Below are 25,180 nucleotides of genomic sequence, written 5' to 3'. Positions count from 1 at the left end.
AACGATCGAATATAATTATGACAATTAATTATGACAGTTAATGACGACCCTTTAAAGATCCTACGATTACAATCGTCGTTGGAGCAACGCCGTTAACTACGAGGATCGTTTGGTGAGCGAACGTTACATTAACGTATTATTCCATTATAGCGTAACTTCATTAATTACATCAGAATCGTGGGTTGCGCTCTAGGATATTAATAGATGAGAAGGAGAGAGAGAGAGAGAGAGAGAGAGAGAGAGAAAGAGAGAGAGAGGAGAGAAAGGTAGACCGTTACTCTCTGGCCCGCTCGCCATTCCATGAATATTCTACTTTTCTCGATTAGTCGTCTAAAAAGCATCATTGAAATTTCCACTGGTTTGCCGGCTATTCTCCGAGTTCTCGCGTAACTCGCCATTCTCCAAGTTGAACGCATTAAATTCCTCTAAATGCCGCCAAGTTTCAGCATCAAACTTTTCTTTCAAAGAAATTACGTAGAATTATGCTATATCGAGATACTTCGCTCAAGAATTCTTTTTAATTTATTCGTATCGATTCGTCGATGTAAATGTTACCAACTATTATTACAAAAAAACTATGTAATAACGATCGAAAGGAAAGATAGAATAAAAGTGTCGAGTATGATGGACATACGTGCGCATACGTGATCGGAGCAACAAGTCCTCGAGCGTAAAAATCGAGCGATCTCGATGAGAGACGTCCTCAAAAGTTCTTCACGACACGCTCTCGTCGACGGTAGAGGGTGTTAATCGTCGATATTTCGATGTAGGTACGTTAGAAAAAGGGGATCGGAGAGCTCGAAAGTCATTCCTGGATTCCCTTACGCGCGATTTCTAAGCTCACGCCCGGAAACACTCGATCGGTAAAAGCTGCTTGTCCCTAGCCGGTACTTCCCGAGAGTAAAAGAGGAGGAACGATGAATCCTCTTTAGATCTTACTCTCTTTCTCCCTGTCTTTGAAATAGGGGAGAGATGGACGACGACGGGACGGACAGACAGAGAAACTCGGAACTTGAAGAGGAGGGGACGCTAGCTTCGCCACGTTCGCTTCGACTATAGTTCGTCTGCTATCGTCGTTTCCTCTTCTTTTCTTTTTTTTTCTTTTTTTTTTTTCCTTTTTTTTTTATGTGCTTTGACACGTTGCTAACTCGCGATCGCGCTCGCGCTCGCGCTCATATCCACCCCCGAAACTCTAGTTCGTTACTCTCCTTCGCAATTATTTTTCTCTTTTGATTTTGCGCTCAAGATCGAAAGATATTTCCTCGTCGAAAGAAATTCACCGAGACTCGTTAGCACGATGAAGTACTAAAAAATCCGAATTAAATTTATGAGAAAAAGTGGCACAAAATTACTGAGAAAAAGTCGACTCTCGAGAAACTACTTCTAGCCGACTTATTTAAGATCATATTAAGTTCAATAGCTTTAATAGACTCGCACCGAGCTCGACTAATTAATCCAATCTCCGGAAACTAAATCGTCCTTTAATCTTACGCGAATGATCGTAAAAATGTATAAAGTAATTCGCGACACTTTTTGTCGATTCAGAAAAAAAGTGGGTCATGTTCCATAAATAATCATTTTTCTGAATACAACGCATTATGCAATACCGAGGCTTGCGGTTGCACGCGTCCGTTGAAATAATTCTGCGAATGGATAAAGGATTAAGTACACACACGTTTTCCTTTAGCGAGAAGCTACCTGCATACGTGCAACATTTGTACAGACTTCTTTTCGAGTCGTGCGACCGTATAAACAGCGAGTAGGTGTACGCACCATGCTTCGTGACGACAGCCATACGTATGTACGCGTATACATACATACGTGGGCAAACATGAAATCGTAGTATTACCTGTGTGGGAAGCACCGAACGAGAAACTAGATGCACGAAAGAAACGAGTTGAACTTGGTATTTCCGAGAAACACGAGTTCGATATCTCCGTCAGTAATATTCCTTGTGAGTGCTTTGAAATCTCAAACTATCCTCTGTCCATAAACTTCTCTTGGCGTCAATCGAAAGTCGGCTGCTTTTGAAGACGACGATAAACAAGTCGATATTGAAATTAAATACGCCTCATTCGAAACATTCGAACGTGAGAAACGCAATATGAATGAAAACCGATAGACGAGGAAACTTCGAAACCGCAAAGGCACGAGTGCATGTTGGATTAAAAACGGTGCACTTGCTAAGCGTTAACAAGTTTACTTGTTTGCACAGTGCATTTCTACATTCTTCCAACGCCTCGCTGTCGAGGCGCAAAGAACGAGTCGTTCTATGCGAGAGGTCGACAACATTTCGAGCACGATAGCAATAACCGACATCTCTTTGCTCTTAATATTCTTCCCGGCGTAATAATATTCTTTTTCCTAGAGACAATTTCGAAACAATTTGATTCGAGAGACGGCCAAAGTTTCCCAAATAAAAATTCTAATATCCGCATAAAGATATGAAGGGAGTTGCAAAGTGACGAGTTGAAAAGACGCCGGATAGGTTTATCATTTCCTCGTGTTCGGGTTAACGCGTAATAACATGCTTCCTTTGGCCGATAAAATGTCAGGCAGTAACTGCACTTACGTACCGCGATAGGTGGTGGTAGTGGTGGTGGTGGGTGCCGGGGGCACGAAATCCCTTTGGCTTCCACCAACTCCTTTAATTACTAAGCTAGACCAGAGCGTTCTACCGCTTCCGCGTTTCAACGCGTCGACGACGGATTTTCCCTTGAAGTTCGTCATTAATTCTTCGTTCTACGCTCGGAAGCTCGAAAGCCCTTGAAATACTTTTCCTCGGGTATTCTCGGCGAAAAAAAATAAAACCAAACTAAATCAAAAACGGAATCTAGTACTTTTTTTTTTCTTTTTCGTCTTTGTCGACAATCGTTCGATTAAAAAGGTAAATGAGATAAAGAGGAAGTATCTAGACCGTGAAAAACTTGGACACTTCGGACACCTCGTTAAAAATCGTCCCTACTATAGAAAAAAAAAAAAAAAAAAAAAAGAAGAAAAAAACGTGACCCGTCGACGGTAGCAACAGAAACTTGACTTCGCCCTTACGAGGCCGAGAGCTACCCTTCTCGATCTGGCAAAGGCCGCGAAACGTAATTGGGTGGCTAGGGAACGAAGGAAAGTCTCGAATAACTCAACGATACCGTATCTTTCGAACGATTACAGAGCGTAATCTTGTTAATTACGTCGACGATCGGTCGAGCACGTTATCGATATATCCCGTGGTACCATCGAAATAGATCGTATGACTCTTACTATGGCTGTAAACTTTCTGACCGGAAAGCGTGGTACCTACCGATAAAAATATAACGTTTGCTCGCAAAGACTCCGCCCGCGGCTAATTAAAAAGATATTTTAACGGAGACGTCCGTTTGTGACGATGTCGCGATCTTCGACGTTTCAACTTTTTAATTAATTTCATAAAATAATCATCGCGACCGTCGAACGGCAAGCGACTCGATTCGTGATTCGAAACGAATAAAAGGCGATTCTATGAAAGCAAAATAAAACGATATTTTTCATTCTGTCGACGTTTTCATATTACTTTGATTAAAAAAAAAAATGAAACAAAAATGAAAAAAAAAAGAACAAAAAAAGATATGTACACGATATGTATCGTATCGAATATCGCTTTGAATCTCGCGAACGGACGATCTTTTTTTGTGGAGAAGGAAAAAAAAATAGAACTCGTGTCTCAATTAAAAGCGATACAAAGCGGCAGAGCAAAGACGCTTTTCGTGCTCTGCCTTTGTACTCCCTCACAAATTATAATAAGTACGGGGCAAAGAAAAGGTTGGCCGGTGTCTACTACCGTATTGCCCGTATGAATTCGCCTGCACGAATGCACCTACGCGCAGTCGTGTAGGCACACCAGCTCCGCCTTTTCGTCGCGTCGACGTGCCTGATAAGGAAACACGCAGGGCGTGTCAAAACTTGTAAACGCATTTTTTTTTTTCTTTAATATTTTTTATTTCATTTTCAAGAGAGCGAGAACCCCCCTCCTGGCATTAAATCATTTCAAGAATCAAGAGCATGTAATAAAAGAGAGAAAAAATAAAGAGGAAGAAGAAGGAGAAACGGATGAAAAGGAGAGGAGAAAGATTGCAAGTTTTTGTACCGTTTGTTCAACGTCGAAGGACGACGATCGATGAAATCGAGGTTCACGGCTTTTCAACGATACATCTTAATGAATTCCTCGGACGAGAGGAAAGGAAGGAAGGAAAGGAAGAGAAGAGACAGAGAGAGAAAGAAAGAGAGTCTCCCACGAGGAAAGAAGAGGTAGCGAAGAGATGTCGAAAGAAACGCCCATGTCGTATTTCTCCCTCGTACTTGCATACGCCCGAAGGTACGTCTACATAAGCGTGATGCTCCTATCGAATGCGATATCTCGACACATCCTCCTACGCGAATTCGAGCGTCGCGCACAATAACCTCCTCTTCCTCCTCTTGCTCCTACTCCAGCAACTCCTCCATCGACACCGGGTTGAGACACCAAGTGGAAGTCGCTACGTGGGTGCCACGAAGGTAGCCAAGACTTCCTGTCGACGAGGAAGTACGCATTCGGAAATCGTAGAGAGTTCAGTTTGCTTCGAGGATCGGTGTCGCGTATAAAGAACGCGTTTTCAAATGGAAATCGAACGGGAATGGTTTAGGTTTGGGGTCAATGAACTTCTTCACCTAAGAATCTTTTCGAAATGACATTTGAAATGCAAATCACGTAGTTTTGAAGAATAATTTCTTCTTCTTCTTCTTCTTTTTCCAAAGGATACCCGCGGAAAGCTCTAATTCAGGAAGAGAATTATGTCGTTAAATGGAACAAGGACGTTAATTACGAGCTTCTTCGAGGATGCAAATCTTTGAAAGAATAGAAAAGTTCGAGAAGAAGTTGTGTCCTTGGAGAGCAAAAGACGGGAGCTAGCGATCTAGCCCACGCGAGTCGTGCGACTCGAATACTCGATGCCGTGGCCGTACCTTAATTGTCGATTCACGTCCGTGACTTCGTTGTTAACAACCTGTTGGCGCGATATACGCGCGTCTACGAGTAACTCGAGATACTCGGCGAGTCGACTCGTATCGATTCGAATAAACCAGAAACCCGTAAACGCCCACCGGTAACTCCAAAGTACCTATAGGTACGTGCGGAGTACGTGTATCGGAATTGCACCTTGCACCGCCCTCGACTCTTCTTCCTGTCTGTTGAATCTACAAGCAATATTTTCGCATATTCCATTTATATAAAAATAGAATAGGGATTGGTAACGATCGTCTTAATTAATAATTTTGACGTCGAACCTGTGGGTACGTGGGGAAAAAAAAAAAAAAAAAAAGAAAGAAAGAAAAGAGAAAAGGGTCCCGATCGAGGGTCGAATCACTTACGCTCGAAAGATAAAAAGGAAATTGTACACGCTTCGACTAAGTTCTAATCACGATCGTAAAACTCGAAAGAGGACGAATGTACCTACGCGACGGTAAATCGTCCATCGATATCGACGAGATAAAACGTGGGCACACATAGTGGTAGTGTACCTTCAGGATGAAAACGATAAAAAAAGGGCTTAGCAGGAAAAAATACGAATTCTTCCGAAACGTAACAAAGGCAATGAGCTCGCGTTCTTTGTAACTTTAAAAAAGTTTAGCCAGAGGAAGCGAATTTGGTTGAAACGACACGTCGGTTTTTTATCCGAACTCGGTTACTATGCGAAATCGGAGGAAAACGTATCTCCGTCTTTCTCTCTCTCTCTCCCTCATTTCCGCGCCGTTGAACGCACGTAAAACGTGCAAGTGGTAAACACCGAAACAAAGACGTCGGTAGGGCAATCGTTACTCTCATAGCGGAAGAGGAGCCATGTTAACGACCAAACGTGTATCTCTTTTACTCCTTAACGTTCCGCGACAACGAACGTTAAAGAAAATACGATACGATCTCTCTAGAAGAGAGAGAGAGAGAGAGAGTGTAGGCGAGGAAAGGAACACTGAAAATGGACCGCACAGAATAGAAAACTAAAAGGAGAGAGACCGATGGTCGTTTCTCCATGGAATGCGCTTTAAAACGCATCAACTCGAACGTAAAACGACGATACGTTTTATCGTTAAGCTTTAAATATTACCACTCGCTAGAGTTACAGTCGGATTTTGATGCGTTACGAGAGAATATTATTTCGTAGTCGCGTCAGAATCATTTCGAGATACTCGAACATCATATTTTCTGTCTAACTCTTCGCTATCGTAGATAGATTTCCCAGAGTCAAAAAAATTCTTCTCGTCTTAAGACTTCGACGCGGTAAGTCCTCGCCGATTACTTTCAATCGACATTGGATGCTCATTTCGCTCGATGAACCTGTCGTCTCTTCTCGTTCGCTTATCCTACGTTCTGCTCGACTTCTTCTATTCGTATCGTGCTTTCGAAAAGGTTAAGCGAAATCTCTCTTTCTCTCTCTCTCTCTCTCTCTCTCTCTCTCTCTCTCTCTCTCTCTTTCTCTCTCTCTTTCTCTCATCACAGCATTCTTCTCGTTCGAGGGAAAAGAGAGCAAGAGAGAAAGAGAGAGAATAGTTTCCATCTTTCTCTCTCTCTTTCTCTTCCTTTCTCCACCAACAATGGGGGCGTTCCGTTGGGTTTTATCGATCGTTTTCTCGTTTCTCGCGCGGAGGCATGCACACACATACACACACAAACACACCGCAAAGCACACATAAATATATATATATATATACACACACACCTATAAGCGTAAGCATTCTCGAGAACTCGAACGCAAGCACGACTTGGACTCGTGACTACTCGCGCGAACGTCGATCGACTTTTCGAAAGTCGAAAAAGGATCTCTCGATCGGTGTAAGAGCGAATAACTTCTCTTCACCCTTTCGAGTAAGGAGAAGGAGGAGCATACAGCCGCAAGCCGAAAGGGCTCTAATAATAGGCCGCGTATATACATTAACTAACTTCCGCGATTGGCTGCCGTTAATGGTAACAGGGAAACCGGAAAGCCGAAAGGGAGTAGTAAATATAGCGGCACGGCGTGCTGTTCGCCTTCTGCTCAACGGGGCAGCTGTGAAAACTCTCTACGGTAAATTCCGAGACGTTTGCACCGAAGAAAATCTTTCTAACCGATTAAACGAAAAGATAACGCGGTGGTGAACAGTTGGCGAGATGATTGCTATTTTCTTTTCCACCCTGGATTCTTTCTTCTACTTTTATTTAGTTGTTCCAGGAAAAAGTTAGTCGATCGCAGTCCAGCTCGTAGAAAAGTGAATATCGTGTGAACCCTCTTTATAACATCGGCTCTTGTTTCTATATTTAATACAAGTATCAGTACTTTGTATCAACCAGCGTGTTAATTGGATAAAAATCCAATAATAGATAAGCTAGAATATGTGGAAAATAAAATAGAGACGGGTAACTCTGGTAAAGTAAAAAATACGAACGAGGACGATCCTAGCCGAGGAAGGACGAGGACGCGATTAAAGGGAAAATATGGAAAGGTCGCACGCGAGGCCAGGAAAATCGAAGGAACTCCCTCTTTCTCTCTCTCTCTCTCTCTTTCTCTCTCTCTCTCGCTCTCTTTGCAGGTGGAGGAAAGACCTCCGCTACTTTCTCTTCGCTATCGGCACGGTCTAAGAGCGCGTGCGTGCGTGAGTGCGTGCGTGCCCGTAGCATCGTGTAACGAATGACGAAATCGCGTGTAACTTCTCGAACGCGGTGGTGCTACTCGAAGGCACGAGAAAGGTACCGTCCTATTCCGTTTGAAAACTAGCGAAGGCACGCGTCCTATCGCACAGGTGTATACTTTTTATTAAGCGTATTCGCGTATAAATTACAGGGATTTCGATAGAACGTTAAGAAAATTGATTTAAAAGAACATCGATTAAAATTTGTAAAATTTTTAATCGTTCTTTTTTTATTTTCTTTTTTTTTTCAAGACGCGATAAGTCAATGAAAAAGGTACTTTGATCCTTCGTGTGAAACGTACATACCTCTCGTCGTCGTTCTAATCCGAGGGTCGCACACGGTCATGACTAACTCAGCTCGGCCACTCCACCATTCCAAAGTGCGCCAAGATAAACCCTGCAAACATTCGCGATAAACGCAAGGTCCGCCAGAAGCTCGACGAGTACCGAGGAAACACCCTTCCCGAGACTTGAGAATTAACTATCGTCGATTAAAAACGACCGAAAAAGGAGAAAGGGTTAAGAGGGAGGTGTCGAACGCAAGCGAGGGTACAAACAGCCTCTTAGGAGAACTGCGAGGCTTTGTCAAGCTTCGTAATGCGTTTAATGCTCCATTGAATTCCATTAACTTTGACGAAACGGTAAAAACGGAAAGAGAGAGAGAGAGAGAGAGAGAAAACAAAGAAACATTTACGTTACTTAAATGCTCGTGAATGAAATTAATTGAATAGATAAAATTGATTCGCAATTTAGTGAAAAACGCTTTTAATGATTCGAACGTCCTATTCATTGGCAAGGAAAAATTTATTTAAAAAAAAAAAAAAGAAGAGAGAGAAAAGAAAAAAGAAATGTTTCCTAGAAAAAGAATAAACTCGTGACTAAGACTCTCTTAGTATCGTCGTCGAATCGGTAAGGTTATCGCGATGCTCGAGGATCGCGACTACGAAGGCGTACTTACGCATCGCGGATATACTTTCGCGTCTACGATGCAGCGACGTTTGCAAATGACGACGATTCGAGATAAGCGACGGCACACAAGCGATGCGCTAAAGCTTCTGCGATAACATTCGAAACGTTCCGCTACCATAAACGCCGAGAGAACGTCTCGGTGTTCGCTTTCGATTCTCGAAAGAAACAAAGTTCACGAATTAAAGATCAAAAATGTTTAAGATAGCAATAGTGGCAGGAACGATCCTCCAACTCTTTCATAACTGTCGGATATAGACTGGTCCGATATACTTCGATGAGTCAGAAAGAGGGAAGAAAGAAAAGAAGATTAAAAAAAAGTTTATCGACTACTCGGTACTTATTTTTATTGAACTCCTTCTCATCCATGGAACATTGTCGAGAGTCTCGATAATATATCACGATGGAGGATGATTCACGTAGACGACAAAAGATTCAAAGCTGAAACTCAATCGAAAAGCTAAGATTATATTTTATATAATCCCGAAGGACGTGATAAAGTACGTCGCAACTGGGACAAAAATAAAAGTCTTTCTTGATACAAAAAAAAAAAAAAAAAAAGAAAAAAAAAGAAAAGGGAAAAAGAAAAATGAAAACAAAAAAATATACTCGCCATACTAGAGAAAGAAACTGGGCTTTTCATCGGCTCGAAGTAACAAAGATATCGTAAAGCCAATACTTTATTGCTTAGGTGCTTCCGCAAAAGAAAAAAGAAAAAAAAAAAAAAGAAAAAAGAAGAGAAGAAAAAATAAATTTTCTCGACACCCGATGGTGAACGGAGATTAAAGAAAACGCAAAACAAGAAAGATCAAGAGAGAAATAGAAGGAGAAAGAGAAAGAGTTGGTGCGCGCGCGCACACTAGCGGGAACCACTTTAAGGACTTATTTTTATTGGACACTTTTTTCTGTCTGGGCGCTGAGCCGAGGGCCCAGCGTAAAAGGGGATGCGCGCACGATGAGGTTCCGAGAGAGAGAGAGAGAGAGAGAGAGAGAGAGAGAGAGAGAGAGAGAGAGAGAGAAAGAGAGAAAGAGAGAAAGAGAGAAAGAGAGAAAGAGAGAAAGAGAGAAAGAGAGAGAGAGAGAGAGAGAGAGAGAGAGAGAGAGAGGGAGAACACGTATGCGAACGAACCGCACAAGTGTGCTTCTCCGGTGTGCGGCAAAAAGGCCGCACGATATGTACACCCGCCGTCGTCTCTTCTCCTTCGTCTCCTCGTTCGGAACATTCCGTCTCTCGAGAGTGGCGTGTATGCATCGACGAAGGGCTTCTGCCAGAACCAAAAAAGATAGAGAAAGGGAGAGACTCTATTAATAGCCGAAGCAGTTATGTCTTCGAAAAGCGACCTTTTATCGACTCGAATAAGAATATCAACATTCTAGTAAGGGAAGAAGCAACTAGAAGACGATAGAGACGAAGAAGGATAGGGCGAGGCTAAGGATCCGTCCAACGACGTTCTTTGATATCTTCCCGCACCCATATAGCTATTGAGGTCATGACCGAGGTCAATAAAGGTGCACAGTCGACGAGGCAGAGTCGATGATCGCGAAAGACGATATTCCAAGATATAAAGATATAATTAATTTCTCGCGAGAGACGATAAATAAATGTTTTAACGATGGAAAATAGTTAAAGGTGTAGTCGCCCTGCTCGTTTAATAAAGGAAAGTGGGCGCGATAGTAATTTCATGCTCGTCGGCTGAAAGAAGTTCAGCGCGTCGATCATTGAAACGCGCGAGACATTAATAAATGAAGAAAGCTGCATTACTAAAGGGCAACGAAGAAGATTGGTTTGACACGTTAGGTGAGAACTTTCCGAGTTCTTCGAGGAAACTTTCGTAACGTCGACTTCCATCTCGCTACTACTCGATTGACCGCTCTCCTGACTTGAGAGAGTGCTACTCTCCCTTCTGCATAAACGTGCCTCTGTTTCGTTTCGCGGAGAAGCAAACGCGTGCATGCGTATCGCCGCGTTAACTCCAATGATTTTCTTGCTCTCCTCTCCAGAGCTCGGTCATTGTCTTTCTACTTTAATACCTTAATGATCCGTGGAAACTCTAACGAGAATTATCGCGATCTAAATGAACTTTCCATCTCGTTTCCATCTCGTTTCCATCTAGTTTCTGTTCGAAGGAGACTCCAGATAGGAACGTAATTATATCGTTTAAGCTATAATGGAATATCTCGGTTATATCCAAACGAGCGAACCAACGATGATTGGAAACCACGAGAGAGAGAGAGAGAGAAAGAGAGCTTTATCGCGCGATCTAGACCGATCTGTACGAGCGGATCCGTGGAATTTGAATCCCCGTTGCGTGATCGATACGACGCTCTATGTTCGATGATAAAGTAAGAGAGAGAGGAGAGAAATAAAAAAGGAAAAGCTGGAAAGAGTCCGGTATCTCGCCATGACCGTTCGTTTTATTCGATAAAAAACGAGCCACCGGTTTCGCCCCGACGATAAAACGAATTTCTGGCCTAAACTCTATCGCATTTAATCTCGAAATACGAATCTTCCCTAACATTTCTTTTCCATTCCGATGCGAAGCGATAAAGGATTTTCTCGGCGTATTATTGTTAATAGACCGAGCGAAATGGTTCTTCTGGCTTATGTACGAAGGTAACATCCGAGGCGAGGTTACGATGCGACGCGCATACTATACCTGCCTCCTCGTTTCCGTTTCCGGTACTACCGTAACTACGAGAGGTAGATTATCTACGTAGTTAAAAAATAGTTTGCTCGTGAAGAGAGCTCAGTAAATATAGCGGATCTTCGCGTGGCTCGATGATAAGGAACAATATAAGTTTTAACCGATAACGAGCGATTAGATAGATCGTTTTCTCTTTTCAATTTTAATCGTCTTCCATGTTATCCATTCAATCGAGAACTCAATAGAAATGCGTAATTGAAGCGTAGAATATAAAAAGGAAAAAAAAACTCGTTCGATTCTATCTAATTTGATACGCGTCGACTGACCATATCGTTATTTATCTCAAAGATCGAGCTAATACATTAACGACCAGATAAACGCGACTATTTTCGTATTTCGAAAGTAGCTCCATTGTCCGAATAGATGTATTTAGAATCTTGTAAACGAGTATCTCTCTCTCTCTCACTCTCTCACTCTCTCTCTCTCTTTCCCTTTATCGTTGAGTTGGACGTCACGTTTCGCTCGATTTAAAGCGTAAATGAAAGTCCGTTCTCGAATTAGCCTTCCCTATAGCTTGAGTGTCGTTGATCCTCCTCGAATCCTTAGACATCTAGAAATCTCTTGAACTAGGAGTCAAAATAATGTCTATACGTGAAAACTATTGTAGAAATTGTTGGTTCAAAGAACGAACGAACGAACGAGCAGACGATACAAAAATAATAGAATCATTTATGGAACGATTACGAGTTTACATCGAGCGATACATGTCGTCGTGCAAATGTACAGGAATACAGAATAGACACGATTCGTTCCGGAAACGAGTAAATCGAGCGTAACCCGTACGACCGTTTCATGAAATCTAATGAACAACAACGAGTATCGTCGAATTAAATGTCCAGAGATAGCTTTTCCACAAACGAACTTTTAAATATCGTCCCTGTGGATTAATCATCCCAGGATCTTTCGTAAGAACGATGAAATTCTTTTCCCATAAACTGAAACTCTCCAACGACGTTAAGGATGCTGACGATACTAACGTTCTTATCAGCATCGAGATATATAGGTCATCTAAACGAAAAATAGACCCAGACCATTCCCATGATTTTTTTCCCCTTTCTTTTGTTGTTTAACTCCTATCTAATCTAATCTGCCTATAAACGTTTAATCTATAATTAGTATAGAGGTCCTACTACATAATTACCAGACTAAATAGGACGAATGTGTGAAACGATAACCTAGTAATCGTGAATCGTTCTACGTCGTTCTACATTTTTCGTACTTCCTGTTAAAGTTCGTTTAATCAGTATTCCGAAGACTCGGCCGTAGAAAAAAGTGATAAAGGAAATAACATCAATTCGAAACGTCTTCTCAAGATCCATGTTAGGTCGTTTGATTTCACAGAGAAAATCAAAGACATTTTCGATGGAGATCGGATAAATCTATCATCGCGAAGCCGGTTTTTTTTTTTTTGGTTTTTTCTCCGATATGAAAATATTCATACTTTATCGGTTCGAAATCGATCGGTAGCGATCGTACGAGAGCATTCGGTATTGGAGTCAACGACCACACCTGTGGCGTCGTTTGGGAACGCCGTTGTGGAATAACGCGTGACCGACAGTGAGTGGGATGCTGCCGTTCGAGAGTATTATACTGTTTTCCGTGCTCTCCTTTCTTTTTCGTTAGGCACGAGAGCGAAAAAGAGAAAGAGATCGACGTATTCGCATTCACGAAGAACGAATCGATTCTCGTCCCCTCGAACGTTTTCCGGATCGTTAGGCAGCGTGTCAGAGCCGACCGAGCACCCGGTTCGTTCTTTCGTGCACGTCCAACTTCGCGACAGTACCATCACCATCCTTCTTCTCCTGGCACCGATCGGAAATGAAAACGAGAAGGAAAGCCGTCTCGTTCGCGGTACATCTCCTCTCTTTCTCTCTCTTTGCTCTCTTTCTGTCGACTACAGCAAGATGACGGTTCGATAAGGGAGAAGAGACGACGAAAGAAAGGAAAAAAAAGAAATGGGGGCAGAGGGGAGGGGAAAGGAAAGAAAAATAGGAATAAAAAATCAGTTACATCGAAGGAAATGGTTGATTCGTTCCTCTCGTAGCAAAAAAAAAAAAAAAGATCCTTGCCTTGATATCTCGCGAGACCAGTTTTTCTTTTTTTCTGTTCTTTCTTTCTTTTACCTATTTCCTATGAGAGGTTTTGTCAGGAGATCGTAGCTTATCGCGTATTCGAGCAAGTTCTTGTAAGCAGAGGAATATAATATATATATATATATATTATATATATGTATATATATATATATATGGAAGGAACTGTAAGTAAGTGTACTTGACTCGGCTCGTGACGGAAAAGTAACGTGCGCAAAGAGTGACGTTTGACTAGAATGCGTGTGGAAAGTGTGTGACGTTTCGAAAGACACGCAATAGGTATGACTTCCTTTGACATTGAACGACGATGACATCAGACCGGACGACTCATCGACGACTCGAGTATTAACTCGCGAAGACAATTCCTGTTCGTAGGCTTTCGTACGAAAAGAAATGGCTTTGATGGAAATGCCGTAGGTAAGGTAGACGAGGTACAGGACATGAAGATAAAACAATTTAAGGAAGGACTCACCGGAAGGACGTGATACTTCCTCTTCACCTCTTCTTCTTTCTCTCTTTTATCCTAGACAGAGCAGCTCGCTGTCCTGGAATTCCAGAAGGATAAAGAAGGTCTTAGAGGAAATGACAGAGGCACTTACTCGATCGGGACACGAGATACTCGCGTGACGCGAGAAGGAACGAACGTGTGCGTTAAGCCGGTCGCGCACTTTGGCGCAAAACGCGCCACGATCGCGTCGAACGGTCGCTCGCGCGCGCGCGCGATCTCCTGAAGAGGTTGGTCGCAGGGGGAGGGGGGAGGGAAAAAAAGAGAGACGACTGGAAGGGAGATGGAAAATAAAAAGGGTGGAGGCTGGTTATTAGGAGCAGCAGCAGCAGGAAGAGAAGGAGGAGGAGGAGGAGGAGGAGAAGGACGACGACGATGAGGATGATAAAAGGAAAGGAATCGCGCAAGGAACGCGTAAGGAGGAAGAGATGTGCGAGATCAAGAAGACAGAGAGGGAAATAGTCTGGGGAAAGGGAAGGAGAAAAGGGGAGAGAGAAAAATAGATAGATAGGTCGGATGGAAAGAGAGAGACGGATGGACGGACGGAGACAGAGAGACAGAGAGAAAGAGAGACAGATAGAGAGAGAAAGAGAGAGAGAGAGAGAGAGAGAAATCCGGCGCACCGCGCGCACGCACGCACGCACTCGTGCCCGGCCGGGACGTCAGCTCGAGTGGTGGGCGATACGACGATATCGATACGGGCCTCGGGCCGCCATGCACTAACCGTCCAGACGTGCTACTCGCCCGTATTCCTGCGCATGTCCCCCTTCGCCCGATGCGCGCGCATCGTTCACGACCTCCCCACCCTCTCGTTTCTGCAACGTAACACGAATGCCCCCTCGCGACAATTTCTTGAAACTGCTGATCCTTTATTCTTACTGTTCTGCTCCCTGTTATCGATCGTGAGTCTTCTTCTTTTCTCCTTTATCCACGTAGATCCTTTCCCTGATGGTTAATGAAATACGATCATTAATATTACCGACTTGACTCATTCGATAAAGAAACGCGAGAACGACGATGCATCTGCAAATGCATTGTCGCCCTCGAAAAAAATTAGATACATATGTTTCGATTAAAATGTTAAAATTTTTTTAAATCTTTTCTTCTAATCTTTTTTTCTAATCCTTTTCTAAACATTTTACGATCTATACGATCTATACGATCTATATAATGAAATGAAAGATATTTCATTTACTTTCAACAGATATAAATATATTAATATCATTTTCAAGTTGTCTATGTAATCTTACAATAATATGTATGGTAATGTATAAACAACGAGGGACCTAGGAAAATATAAAGTATGATAAATTATGTATACATATACATTTACAACTAAAATAATTATAAAAACCTTACGCGGTACGTTATTAAAATTGAATGATAAAAACGAAAATAAAATAGGGCCCTACGATAAAACGAAAATAAAGAAATTATACATTATACGAAAATAAAGATATTATAATAATTGATCCCTTTTTCTTATACTTTTATTCCACCACCAATTCGTGATGATCGATATCTTGAAAAGTTTCATTGATACTTTTCACCCATTCTTCCATTCTTCGTATTTCGTATTTCTTCAATTTTCCATGCTTTTTCCTTTTTCTCTCTGATACGTGATTATTTTCTTCGTCTTCCTCGCTACCACTTTCAGAGAAATTATATGTGACGTTACGTTTCCTCTTGTACGAACGCGTAGGAGGCTAAATAATATTCGAGTAAATAGATTAATCTCTCGAACATAGGATAAGATATGATAATATTATAATGATACAAACCTCCGTAAAATGAGTAGGCTCAAGATCGGTAAACAATGGCATATCTGTTGTATCATTCTTTACCTCTTTTATTTCTCCCAAAACATCGAAAGTATCCGAAAAAGCAGCTGTATCAATGAGCCTGTTTTTCATCTCAGGTAAAGGTTCTTCTACTACTACATTTTCCTTCTCTTTACCTTTTTCATTGTTTTCACCAGCGGTTTTTGCAACTTTTTTTGACACTGTATCTTTTTTCATTTCCTTCGGAAAATATCTCATAGGAAGTGATGATATTCTTTTCGTTTCTTTAACATTCGTTTTCAAAATATTTCTATCTTGTACATTGTTACTCGTTAAATCAGAATAAATTGGCGATATATCTAAAATCATGTCGCCAGTATCTTCATTAAATCCAAAAGCATTATCCAATTCCATACGTTTTGTATCAGCTATCGTTTTTATAGGCTTGACATGTTTACCATTAATAGGCGTTGATTGTGCATCACAGAAAATACCATGAGCCGTATTTATTCTAGTACTCTGAGGCATTTCCGTTATGTTTAAGAAAGCATTTAAATTTGTTTGTTGTAATGGTTTCTGATTAGGAGACTTCAATTTTTGTAAGCCCGATGGTCCAGGTTGAGGTTCAAAAATTTCCTTACTTTGTTCTTGCTTTTCTTCTTGAGCATGTGGCAAAGTACCATTGTGACTAAATGTTTGCATACTAATAGGTTGTGATTGCATATTTAAATTTTCCTTATCCTTTATATGTCTTTTTTTGTGTAAAGGAGAAGAACTCGTATTAGTGACTTTTCTCAATCTCTTTCTTAAAAATTTCTTAGACTTTGAAGGAGATTTAGGAGCAGCATTTTCTTTATCTTCGTTTGTATCATTGAATGCAGAAGAATCCATGGATGTAGTACCAATTGTATTCTGCAAATCCTTATTTGAAACTCTTAATTCCTTATTGCTTGCCATTTCTTCATACTGTTCAGTAATTACAGTATTATTATTTATTGATACAGAATTATCTAAATTTGTAATCTCTGTTCCAAATTTCCTAATGGCTTGTCCAACTTTTCTATTTATGTAGTTAAATTTATCACAAATTTTCTGCCTATTTATATCCTCATTAATTATTTCTGATACATCATTCTTTTTAACGGTCTCCAAACATTTTATAGCTTGATCTTTTGTATTTGATTTACTTTGCAATATTTTACTTTGTAATATTTCTAGCGTCCTAGGTTGTGGCGTACTTTGGAATAAATTCTTCACTTGAGAAAAAGTATTTATCGGTGATAATCTCCAAGGACTACCTACGTCAAAATTTACAAATGCTTTTTTAATCGGTGACAAAGATTTACTAATTAATGAATCATTTATCGTATTTTCTTGATGAGATTTAACTCTATTACAAAATACATTAGTTTTCCTAAATGGAGCAAAATTGTCTGGTTTTGATTTTACTGGTGTATCGATTAATAAAACTTCATTATTGTTAAGATTTTCGATAGAAACTATTTTAGATTTTGATACGATAGTATTTGGGTGCTTTTTTGTATCTTCAGAAATAGCTTGTGTTGATGGCAAATGATTTCCTTCTAAATTTGGCACATTATTAGATTCAGCTTCAAATTTGTTATCATCAACAGGTGGAGGTAATTTATTTTGATTTTCAATGTCACCTTCAAATTTTTCTACGATATTGATTGATGGTAATAACACATGGTTTTGTTCATTATTATCTTCAATTTTCTTCGTAGTACATAACGATATTACATCACTTGATAATCTTTCTACAATCACCTGTGGTACCTTTTTCTGTCTAGTACGTTTAGTTTTTTTTACTCTCTTTTGTCCCACCCGATTAACAATACGTCTTTTTCTTTTCCCTCCTAATTTCTCTTTCGAATCATTTTCATCGAATTTAAAATCATATATATCACTCACATTCCTTGAAGATTCTTCATTAAGTTTCACAGACTTATATACAGGCAATTTTAACTTATCACTCACTCCTGGTTCATCTTCTAATTCTATATCTTTTTTCTCCTGAGATACAATATTTGTTTTCTGTAATACAGAATCCTCACAATAATTCCTACTCTCTTTTCTTGGACGAAGTCGTTTGGACAAAGCTTCCTGATTCGAAAAGGATTCTTTTAAAGACATTTGTCGAAAACTTGATGACTTATTCTTTAACTTCACTCCCTCTGGAATATTTGCTTTTCTTTTACTACTTAAAATTATGCGTTTTGTACTTCTATTTCCAGTAGTATTTTTTCTTTTAGATCTTGATACAATCTCCTTTTCTTCTTTCCCTCTTGTCATCTCTATTTTCATTAAATCAGATTTTTTAGATGTTGATCGTAAGGTTTTTATAGTTGTCTTTTTATTTTCCATTGTAGTACCAGATTTCAATGTAGATCTATTAATTTTATTAGTAGATGTTTTGTTAGTTGTTGTCTTACTAGACCTTAAGTTTCTTCCGCTTGCCTTCATCATCACTGATAACTCTTGAGAAAACAAATACTTTCTATCTTTCTTATTCGTAAAACTGCAAAACAAAAATTGTATTGTAACAATAATATTAATAATATTATATTATATTTTTAATTAACTTACATAAAGTACCAAAATAATATGTAGTTTGTTTGTATATATTGTATATATTGTAATATTTTTTTATTAGGTCGTACAATTCGGTCGATGATAAAATCATAAACTTTTAAAAAAAAAATGGTATAAAATAAAAATTTGAGAAAAAAATCTCTATTTTAGTTTCTCATAAGACGATTATAAATTCAAGTTATACAAATTAATTCATGACTTTCACTGTTTTCAATCTTTTCTCATGCTACTTTTGTATACGAAATGTAACACGCAATATGTTGTACATAGTATAATGTATATGTATATATCGTGGAATGGAAAATGTCAATGCTTATATACAGTAATCTTACTTTTTGCAACGCTTCCCAAAAGTTCTGCTATGTGATTGGTTGAAGATCATTTTAACTCGGCAAAAGTATATCACTGAGAGACGATTTTACGAACTCTTCTCAATTTGAAACGTAAATCCTTTGTTATAAAATGGCGTCACTCGTACCATACGCCAGTTAATTACGCATGCGTCGAATAGGTGCAACGCGATCCAATGCCGCCATTACATTTTTAGATACACTACTGCCATCTACCGCATGTATCTATTTCAAATTGAAATAACAATAAAACATAACATATCATAATAAATATGACATATTGAAATGTGAGATAACAATAAACAAAAAAATTATAAAATTATATAATACCAATTTATATCTTAAGTCTTATTTTAAAAGGATAATACTTAAAAGTGAGTTAAATAATTATAATGTCAATATATAATGTCTGAAAAAAAATAATACTATTTTCTTTTCAATGATTTCCTATGTATTATTATTATCGACAATATTTTACATAAAATATATATATAATATATTACAATATTAATATTAATAAATAACGAACTTAGTAATAGCAATTTTTTAGTATTTTAATATCTTGGTAATCAATGTAAAGGCTATTTATGACATATTTAAGTATCACGTCCTAGTTTCTTCTTTTTTTTTTTTCTTTTTTATAGAAATTGAGAAAATGTAATAAAAATGTCAAGGGACAAATGTGGGCATTTTTTGAAATTGTCACCTGACAGATTTATTACATGTATTAACAGTTAAAACTGGTTTGGATCTAAAGTAATTGACTTACAATTAGTATGCAGACCATGTCTAAAATAATTGAAGCAAAGAAAAATATGCACTCTTCCTTAGCATTAAAAATAAAAATACGTGTTTATGTGTATATGTATCTGTATATACATCACGTTTTAAATACTTTTCTTTGCTAATAGTTTCAGAATGCATTATTTTTCTTTCTTTCTTGATTAAATTGAACCATAGCCACTGTTTTCTGACTTAAGTATTTTTTGCCCTAACTGACATGAATATTTATGAATATAATAATTATTCTATATTGGAATAGGGATAACAGTGTTATTCGAGTGTAAAAGTAATGTATTTGCATGGAAAATTATCTATCTGTCTTTTGCTCATTCTTTTTTAAATACTCTAATATACAAACATGTTGCAAAGTAGCAACATGCAATATCGTAAATACAGAATCATATGATAATACTTTAAAGAGGTCAAACTCTTAGGTATTATCTTAGGTAAAGATTTGCAATGAGTATATCTTAACAAAATTTAACACACACATACACATATATTATGTGTGGAACTTCTTCCAATTTGTGTAGACTAGAAAATGGTCAAATGAAACAATATTAACAAATATCTCATGTACTATTTTCATGTACTGAAATTTAGTGACTATGTGACCTATATAAAAGAAAGTAAACACATATTTACCTTAACTATTTGACAATTGTCCATAAAAGAAACAAGATATTAAATTACAATTGTAAAACAAATTGAAATACTTTTAAGAATAACTATAATAACAACAATTCATAATAATCACAAACAATCATATCTTGGAATGTCAAGTGCATTGTTGTGTGCCAATAAGTAGTAAAATACCGAAGCATCAGTTATATCATTTAGGATATAACTTCTTCAATGATACCAACATGGAAGAGCCAAGATGGATCAGAGGTTGGTCTGAACACAGGTTTGAAAGGTAGCAGAAGATTTTTTGATTATACTGATTGTTGAGAGTATCTATTACAAATTTTTTTCGATTCTGTTCATGTTACCTTATCAAACTCGTATTCAGACCGACGTTACTCAGCCAGGCATTTTCCGATTTATCATGGCACCTAAGTCTTGAACAATTTGTTTTTGCTCACGATTAAATAATAAAGTTCTAGCACTTAAAAAGGATAAATCTGGTAATTGATTCAGAACCTTCATTGTCTCTGTGTGTACGGACATAGGTCTACCATACCTATCCACAGTGACATGTTCTGCATTTTGCAAATGTTCTCTTCTTGACAATGACGACTTTTTATAATATAAGTCTTGACTTTTTGTAGCATTACTGCTTACTAGGAACGATTTATTATTTATTGATGGAGCATTTTTTAATACTTTATGCGAAAAACTTTTTCCTTTACCCCCTATTTCATGTTCCTCTTTTAATTTCCAATCGATCATGTGTGGCCCTGGTAGAGGTTCGATCATTTTGCCCGTTTGCATTTGTTTCTGAGACTTTAAGCTATCATTCAATCCACTATTGAAAGGATTCAAAGTACTTTTATTTGATATTTTCATGGATTGTAAATTGCTGTTCTCGGAGATAACCGTCGGATCTGACGAATCTGTTCAATAATAAAAGTAAATATTTCTTATGAATATTAATATGAATGATAAATAAATACAGTATCATCTATATAAGGTATATTCAAACTTTTTTATGGACAGCATATATAGAAAATACATTTGTAAAAGTTATAGAGTGCAAGGGTAAAGGAATGCTAGCACTACCACTTACAATAATATATGGAGTCCCGTGTGTAAGCAGCTGTTTGATGGTAGGATTCGGAATATGTGGAACAGTGGGGTGTTAGTAGAGGGTCAAACGGACACAATAAATCCAATGGTAGAAGAGCTGATAACCCACCACCTGTATTATTATTGTTTGTGATATTTAAGAGGATGTATTATATACATTTATATATGCGTGCATAGCTTAGAAAAATAGTTTTATTTAAAAAGCCAAAGCAATCTTCGCTTCATATTCTCCGCATTTTTACATATAGATTATTTTTCACTATGCATTGTAGTAATTTTCTTTGAAACAATTTATACTTACTAGCATCTAAAGGATTAACAAGCCCTGAACTATTCCAATCAAATTGGGCAGCAGGTACTTCCTGGTATAATTTTTCAAACATTAATTGTGCTTTAAATAAGTTCTATTCATTTAAATTATCTGTAAATTATTATACACTTACATCCGAAGTAGACACTCCTTGTGCCTTATTCGTGGTAGATGGTGGAGAATCAACAGAAGCTTTTATAGGTTCCAAAGGTGTAAAACCAAGATTAGCTGCAAATCTTGGGACGCTAGTATTCCATCTTGGCCCAAATAACTGCAAATAAGAAAAGATTTATCGTTTATTAAAAGTTATATACTTTATATGAAAAGAAAAAAAGTATACTTACAATATTACGCGAATCAATGCCAAGTGCGTTTAAAAGCACATTGTTACTAGTACTATTAGACCATTGATAAGTTAAAGCATTAGTTTCTTCTACATTTTTCAAGCACTGCCAGATTTTATCTGTTTTCGTAATTAAAGGTTTTAAATCAGTTTCAGGAAGCGTAGGCATCACGCAAAACATATTTGTTACTATATCTTCTATCTTGTTTGCAGCCTGGAAATAATCATATGATTACAAAATAATAAAAATATAGATTAATAACATGCAAAAAAGAAACAACCATGCGGTAAAAATGCTAATATTCTGAATGATTGTAAACTAAGCTAATAGATGTTTCGTTGATATATTCTAAACTCACATTCTTATTTTCTATCCGACACATAGATTCTCTCAAACTAAATTGTTGTGTTTCTACTGTACTGTTTGATGATTCAAAATTATTAAATTCTCCAAAGTCATCATCAGTTTCAGGTACTTTGGGATCAACTACATTAGGTGACCATTCATCTGCCATGCTTGAAAAATTCGTAAAATCACCAAAATCATCGTCTGCATTTTCTGTGTTACAAAGTATTGGAAAAGTATCACTCTTTTTGTGTATTGGCATTGCATTTTCTTGCTGCATTTCTTGATAATCGCAAAAAGCATCATTTTCGAAATTTTCTATACAGGTTCTATCATTATACGTGGCACATTCCAAATCTGAATTATTTTTTACATCACTATTTTCTGCCTGTACATGATTAGAAAATGTTTTATTGGTTGGCAGTGATACGTTTACAAAAGATGAGAGATTTTGTCTAAAATCCGTTTCACTTGATAACTTGGATAAGTCATCCTCAATTTGTACTGTGTTAGATAAATTATCAGATATGACATTTAAACTGCACTCAGATATTGACACTCTATCAAAATCTTGGGCAGATTTGAAATCTGTAAAATTAGGATCTTCTTTATCGAACGAATTATTATCTATTAAACCAGACTCTATGAAAGTTTCTTCATTATTTAAATTTGTATTCACATCAAACGTATTTTCATTGATTGCAATCATACTTTTATTATTAACTATTCCACTTGTAACATTCTCTACTATATCCAGCGTATCAAATGCATTTGATTCAAGATTTGTATTTTCTCTCCATGATATATTAGGCAAGGTACCAATATCGTTATTTACAAATTTACAACCTATATTTGATTTGTCCCTTACAGTTTTATCTATACCCAAACCAGAACTGAAAGAGGTATATACAATATCATTACTTAATGTTTCATTTTTATCAAATGTATCTTCAATTTCTTTAAGGTCCTCCTCAACAGTTAAATCACAGTCTGATTGAGGAAGAATGTCAACATTTTTTACATCTTTGTCTTGAAAGGGAAGAGAATCGGATAATGTTTTACTATTTTGCATAGAATCACACTTCTCAGTCGTAATGTCAATGCTTTTATTACTTTCATTCTTCTTAACTCTTTCATCCATCGAGTTGCATTCTAAGTGAGTATCATTGACTGTATTAACAATTGTATCGTTATATGAATTGCTTACAATTTCATACTGTAGATCAAGACAATTTGCTTGTGAAACTGACAATTCTTTATGCAATATTTTATTATTATCAAAACTACTCCAGTCTGCAGAATCTTTAAATTGTTCATAATTATAAAAATCATTGTCTAGATGTTGTAATCCATCTGATGTATTTGTGGGGTCATCTAAATCTAGGCTTAAAGGTTCTACATCATCATTGACTTCCAAATTATTTAATGAACCTTCATGCTCGCTCACAGTCTTCACACTATTTGCTAAGCTACTATTATTGCTACTGACTACACTCTTATTAATAAAATTTACTTTATCTAAGATGACCTGAGTACAAAGATCGTAAGTATCATTATTGTTTTCTGTAGCTTTTAAATCATTCTCACTACATAGATTTAAGTTATCGTGTTGAATGATACTATCATCATCAAAATTATTTTTTTTAATACTACTATTATCTGAATTATCAAGTAATTCTATGTTGCTCACAATATCTTCTGCTTTCTCAACAATTAAAACATCATCTGGAATATTACATTTAAGGATGCTATCATTTTTAGAGCATATATTAGATGATGGAGAATAATTAACTCCATTTACTTTTGGTGAAACATTTTCAGACATTATTGGTGTTTGAATAGGAGTGATAATTTTATGTGGTGAATCTGATGTAATGGATAAGCCTGTAAAACAATAAAAATTATCATAATACAGGAATTTTATATACAAATTTTTAATGAAAATAACCAATTGAAATAACTATGAATTGCATAACGAATTGGCATTATAATATAATCATACCATCGATTCCACCAGCTGTAAAATCTCCAAATTCATCTTCATCCGAATCTCCAAAATTATCCAAAGGTGGAGGTGTAGAACTGACTAAAGGTGGGAAAGCCATCTTTCAAACCTGCTTTAAATTAAAAATAATTAAATTAATAATGCTCAAGTGTCATTAATCTTTTATATCCTATACATATGACTTATACTATAGAATTATTACTTTTGGATTGAAATTGTGTTCCCATATAATATATTACAATGTTAATTTTAGATTTTAAAAGTGACTTTTTTAATGTACATATTTCCTACATGGACTTACTTAAATAATATAATACATTTCTGAAAAATATTGAATGTTTTCCTTACAATATTTCAACATGGTAGATACATTGAACACTGTATTTATAGGTTACACATCGTTTGTATTCTATTGGAAAATATTTTGTTATAATGTAATAGAAGAAAGAACTCGATTATCAGTAGTAAAACAACTAATTGGCTTTTATTTATATGTGTACTGTCTATAAAGAAAGATCCTTGACAGATGTACATACTTACACAAGTAAATCTCGTATCCGCTCCAAAAAATTAGGAGCACTTTTTTATAATTTTATCTTATAATTAGACTATTCATTTTTTAATAATTTAAGGAAATCGCCTATTTTTTTACACAATTGATACTGTCACAGCCAAATACTAAATATCGATGATCGTCCGTATGACGATTAAATACGTGACAGTGATAAAGTCATGAGACATTAGGAATATCACCTGTTCTCCGCACTATTGCGACGCAATTGCTATCTGCGCACCTGCCATTTGTGACACGCGCGTTTTACAAAATTTATTAGATATCGTACCAATATTATTTTTATAATAAATTTAGTTAAAATTTATTATTATTTCATAGAAATTAGTTCGAAATATATGTCAATGTTACTAAAAATAAAAATGTTAAATGTTAATCTAAACGATACGAAAAAATCA

The 25,180-nt window shown here is 37.3% G+C and overlaps 3 protein-coding genes across 10 annotated transcripts in view; all 3 read right to left on the bottom strand.

The window, feature by feature from the left end:
• The window catches only part of LOC124956746 (amyloid beta A4 precursor protein-binding family B member 1-interacting protein-like), a 97,131-nt gene extending 83,108 nt beyond the window's left edge, over positions 1 to 14,023 (bottom strand). The window contains exon 1 of the mRNA XM_047512946.1: positions 13,899 to 14,023. The gene's annotated coding sequence lies outside the window, so the exon portion shown is untranslated. The remainder of the gene's footprint in view (positions 1 to 13,898) is intronic.
• LOC124956749 lies at positions 13,899 to 18,812 on the bottom strand. 2 transcript variants are annotated; one of them, XM_047512950.1, is made up of 3 exons: positions 18,658 to 18,812; positions 15,713 to 18,251; positions 13,899 to 15,637 (listed from the first exon to the last, which is right to left on the bottom strand). In XM_047512950.1, the coding sequence occupies exons 1-3, from the start codon at positions 18,705 to 18,707 to the stop codon at positions 15,422 to 15,424; spliced, it is 2,805 nt and encodes a 934-aa protein (XP_047368906.1). In that variant the 5' UTR covers positions 18,708 to 18,812; the 3' UTR covers positions 13,899 to 15,421. The 2 variants fall into 2 exon arrangements, with proteins under 2 accessions (XP_047368906.1, XP_047368907.1); XM_047512951.1 differs by lacking the exon at positions 18,658 to 18,812 and adding an exon at positions 18,320 to 18,629.
• Positions 18,813 to 19,615: 803 nt separating this feature from the next.
• LOC124956634 (aftiphilin) lies at positions 19,616 to 25,000 on the bottom strand. 7 transcript variants are annotated; one of them, XM_047512699.1, is made up of 9 exons: positions 24,752 to 25,000; positions 24,560 to 24,620; positions 24,209 to 24,323; positions 22,220 to 24,090; positions 21,862 to 22,074; positions 21,651 to 21,788; positions 21,509 to 21,569; positions 21,188 to 21,319; positions 19,616 to 21,014 (listed from the first exon to the last, which is right to left on the bottom strand). In XM_047512699.1, exons 3-9 carry the CDS (start codon positions 24,309 to 24,311, stop codon positions 20,482 to 20,484), a joined length of 3,051 nt encoding a protein of 1,016 aa, XP_047368655.1. In that variant the 5' UTR covers positions 24,312 to 24,323; positions 24,560 to 24,620; positions 24,752 to 25,000; the 3' UTR covers positions 19,616 to 20,481. The 7 variants fall into 7 exon arrangements, with proteins under 7 accessions (XP_047368655.1, XP_047368654.1, XP_047368653.1 ...); XM_047512698.1 differs by having other exon boundaries at positions 24,209 to 24,320; XM_047512697.1 differs by lacking the exon at positions 24,560 to 24,620 and having other exon boundaries at positions 24,748 to 25,000.
• Between the last annotated feature and the right edge of the window lie 180 nt (positions 25,001 to 25,180).

This window comes from Vespa velutina, chromosome 23 (genome assembly GCF_912470025.1).
Source record: "Vespa velutina chromosome 23, iVesVel2.1, whole genome shotgun sequence".
In the NCBI taxonomy this organism is placed as follows: domain Eukaryota; kingdom Metazoa; phylum Arthropoda; class Insecta; order Hymenoptera; family Vespidae; genus Vespa; species Vespa velutina.
The sequence above is the reverse complement of the archived record's forward strand: the minus strand, read 5'-3'. Positions and strand labels throughout refer to the sequence as shown.

Bases quoted from the DNA above. Each gene is read 5' to 3' on its own strand.
- LOC124956749 (XM_047512950.1), bottom strand. From the start codon at position 18,707: ATGATCTTCAACCAATCACATAGCAGAACTTTTGGGAAGCGTTGCAAA. The intron at 18,252-18,657 runs GTAAGATTACTG...TTTGTTTTGCAG, and splicing joins TTTGGGAAGCGTTGCAAAAA to TTTTACGAATAAGAAAGATA. The intron at 15,638-15,712 runs GTTTGTATCATT...AATATTATTTAG, and splicing joins AGCCTACTCATTTTACGGAG to CCTCCTACGCGTTCGTACAA.
- LOC124956634 (XM_047512697.1), bottom strand. From the start codon at position 24,311: ATGGCTTTCCCACCTTTAGTCAGTTCTACACCTCCACCTTTGGATAAT. The intron at 21,789-21,861 runs GTAAGTATACTT...TCTTATTTGCAG, and splicing joins GCATTGATTCGCGTAATATT to TTATTTGGGCCAAGATGGAA. The intron at 21,320-21,508 runs GTAAGTATAAAT...ATAATAATACAG, and splicing joins TGTTAATCCTTTAGATGCTA to GTGGTGGGTTATCAGCTCTT.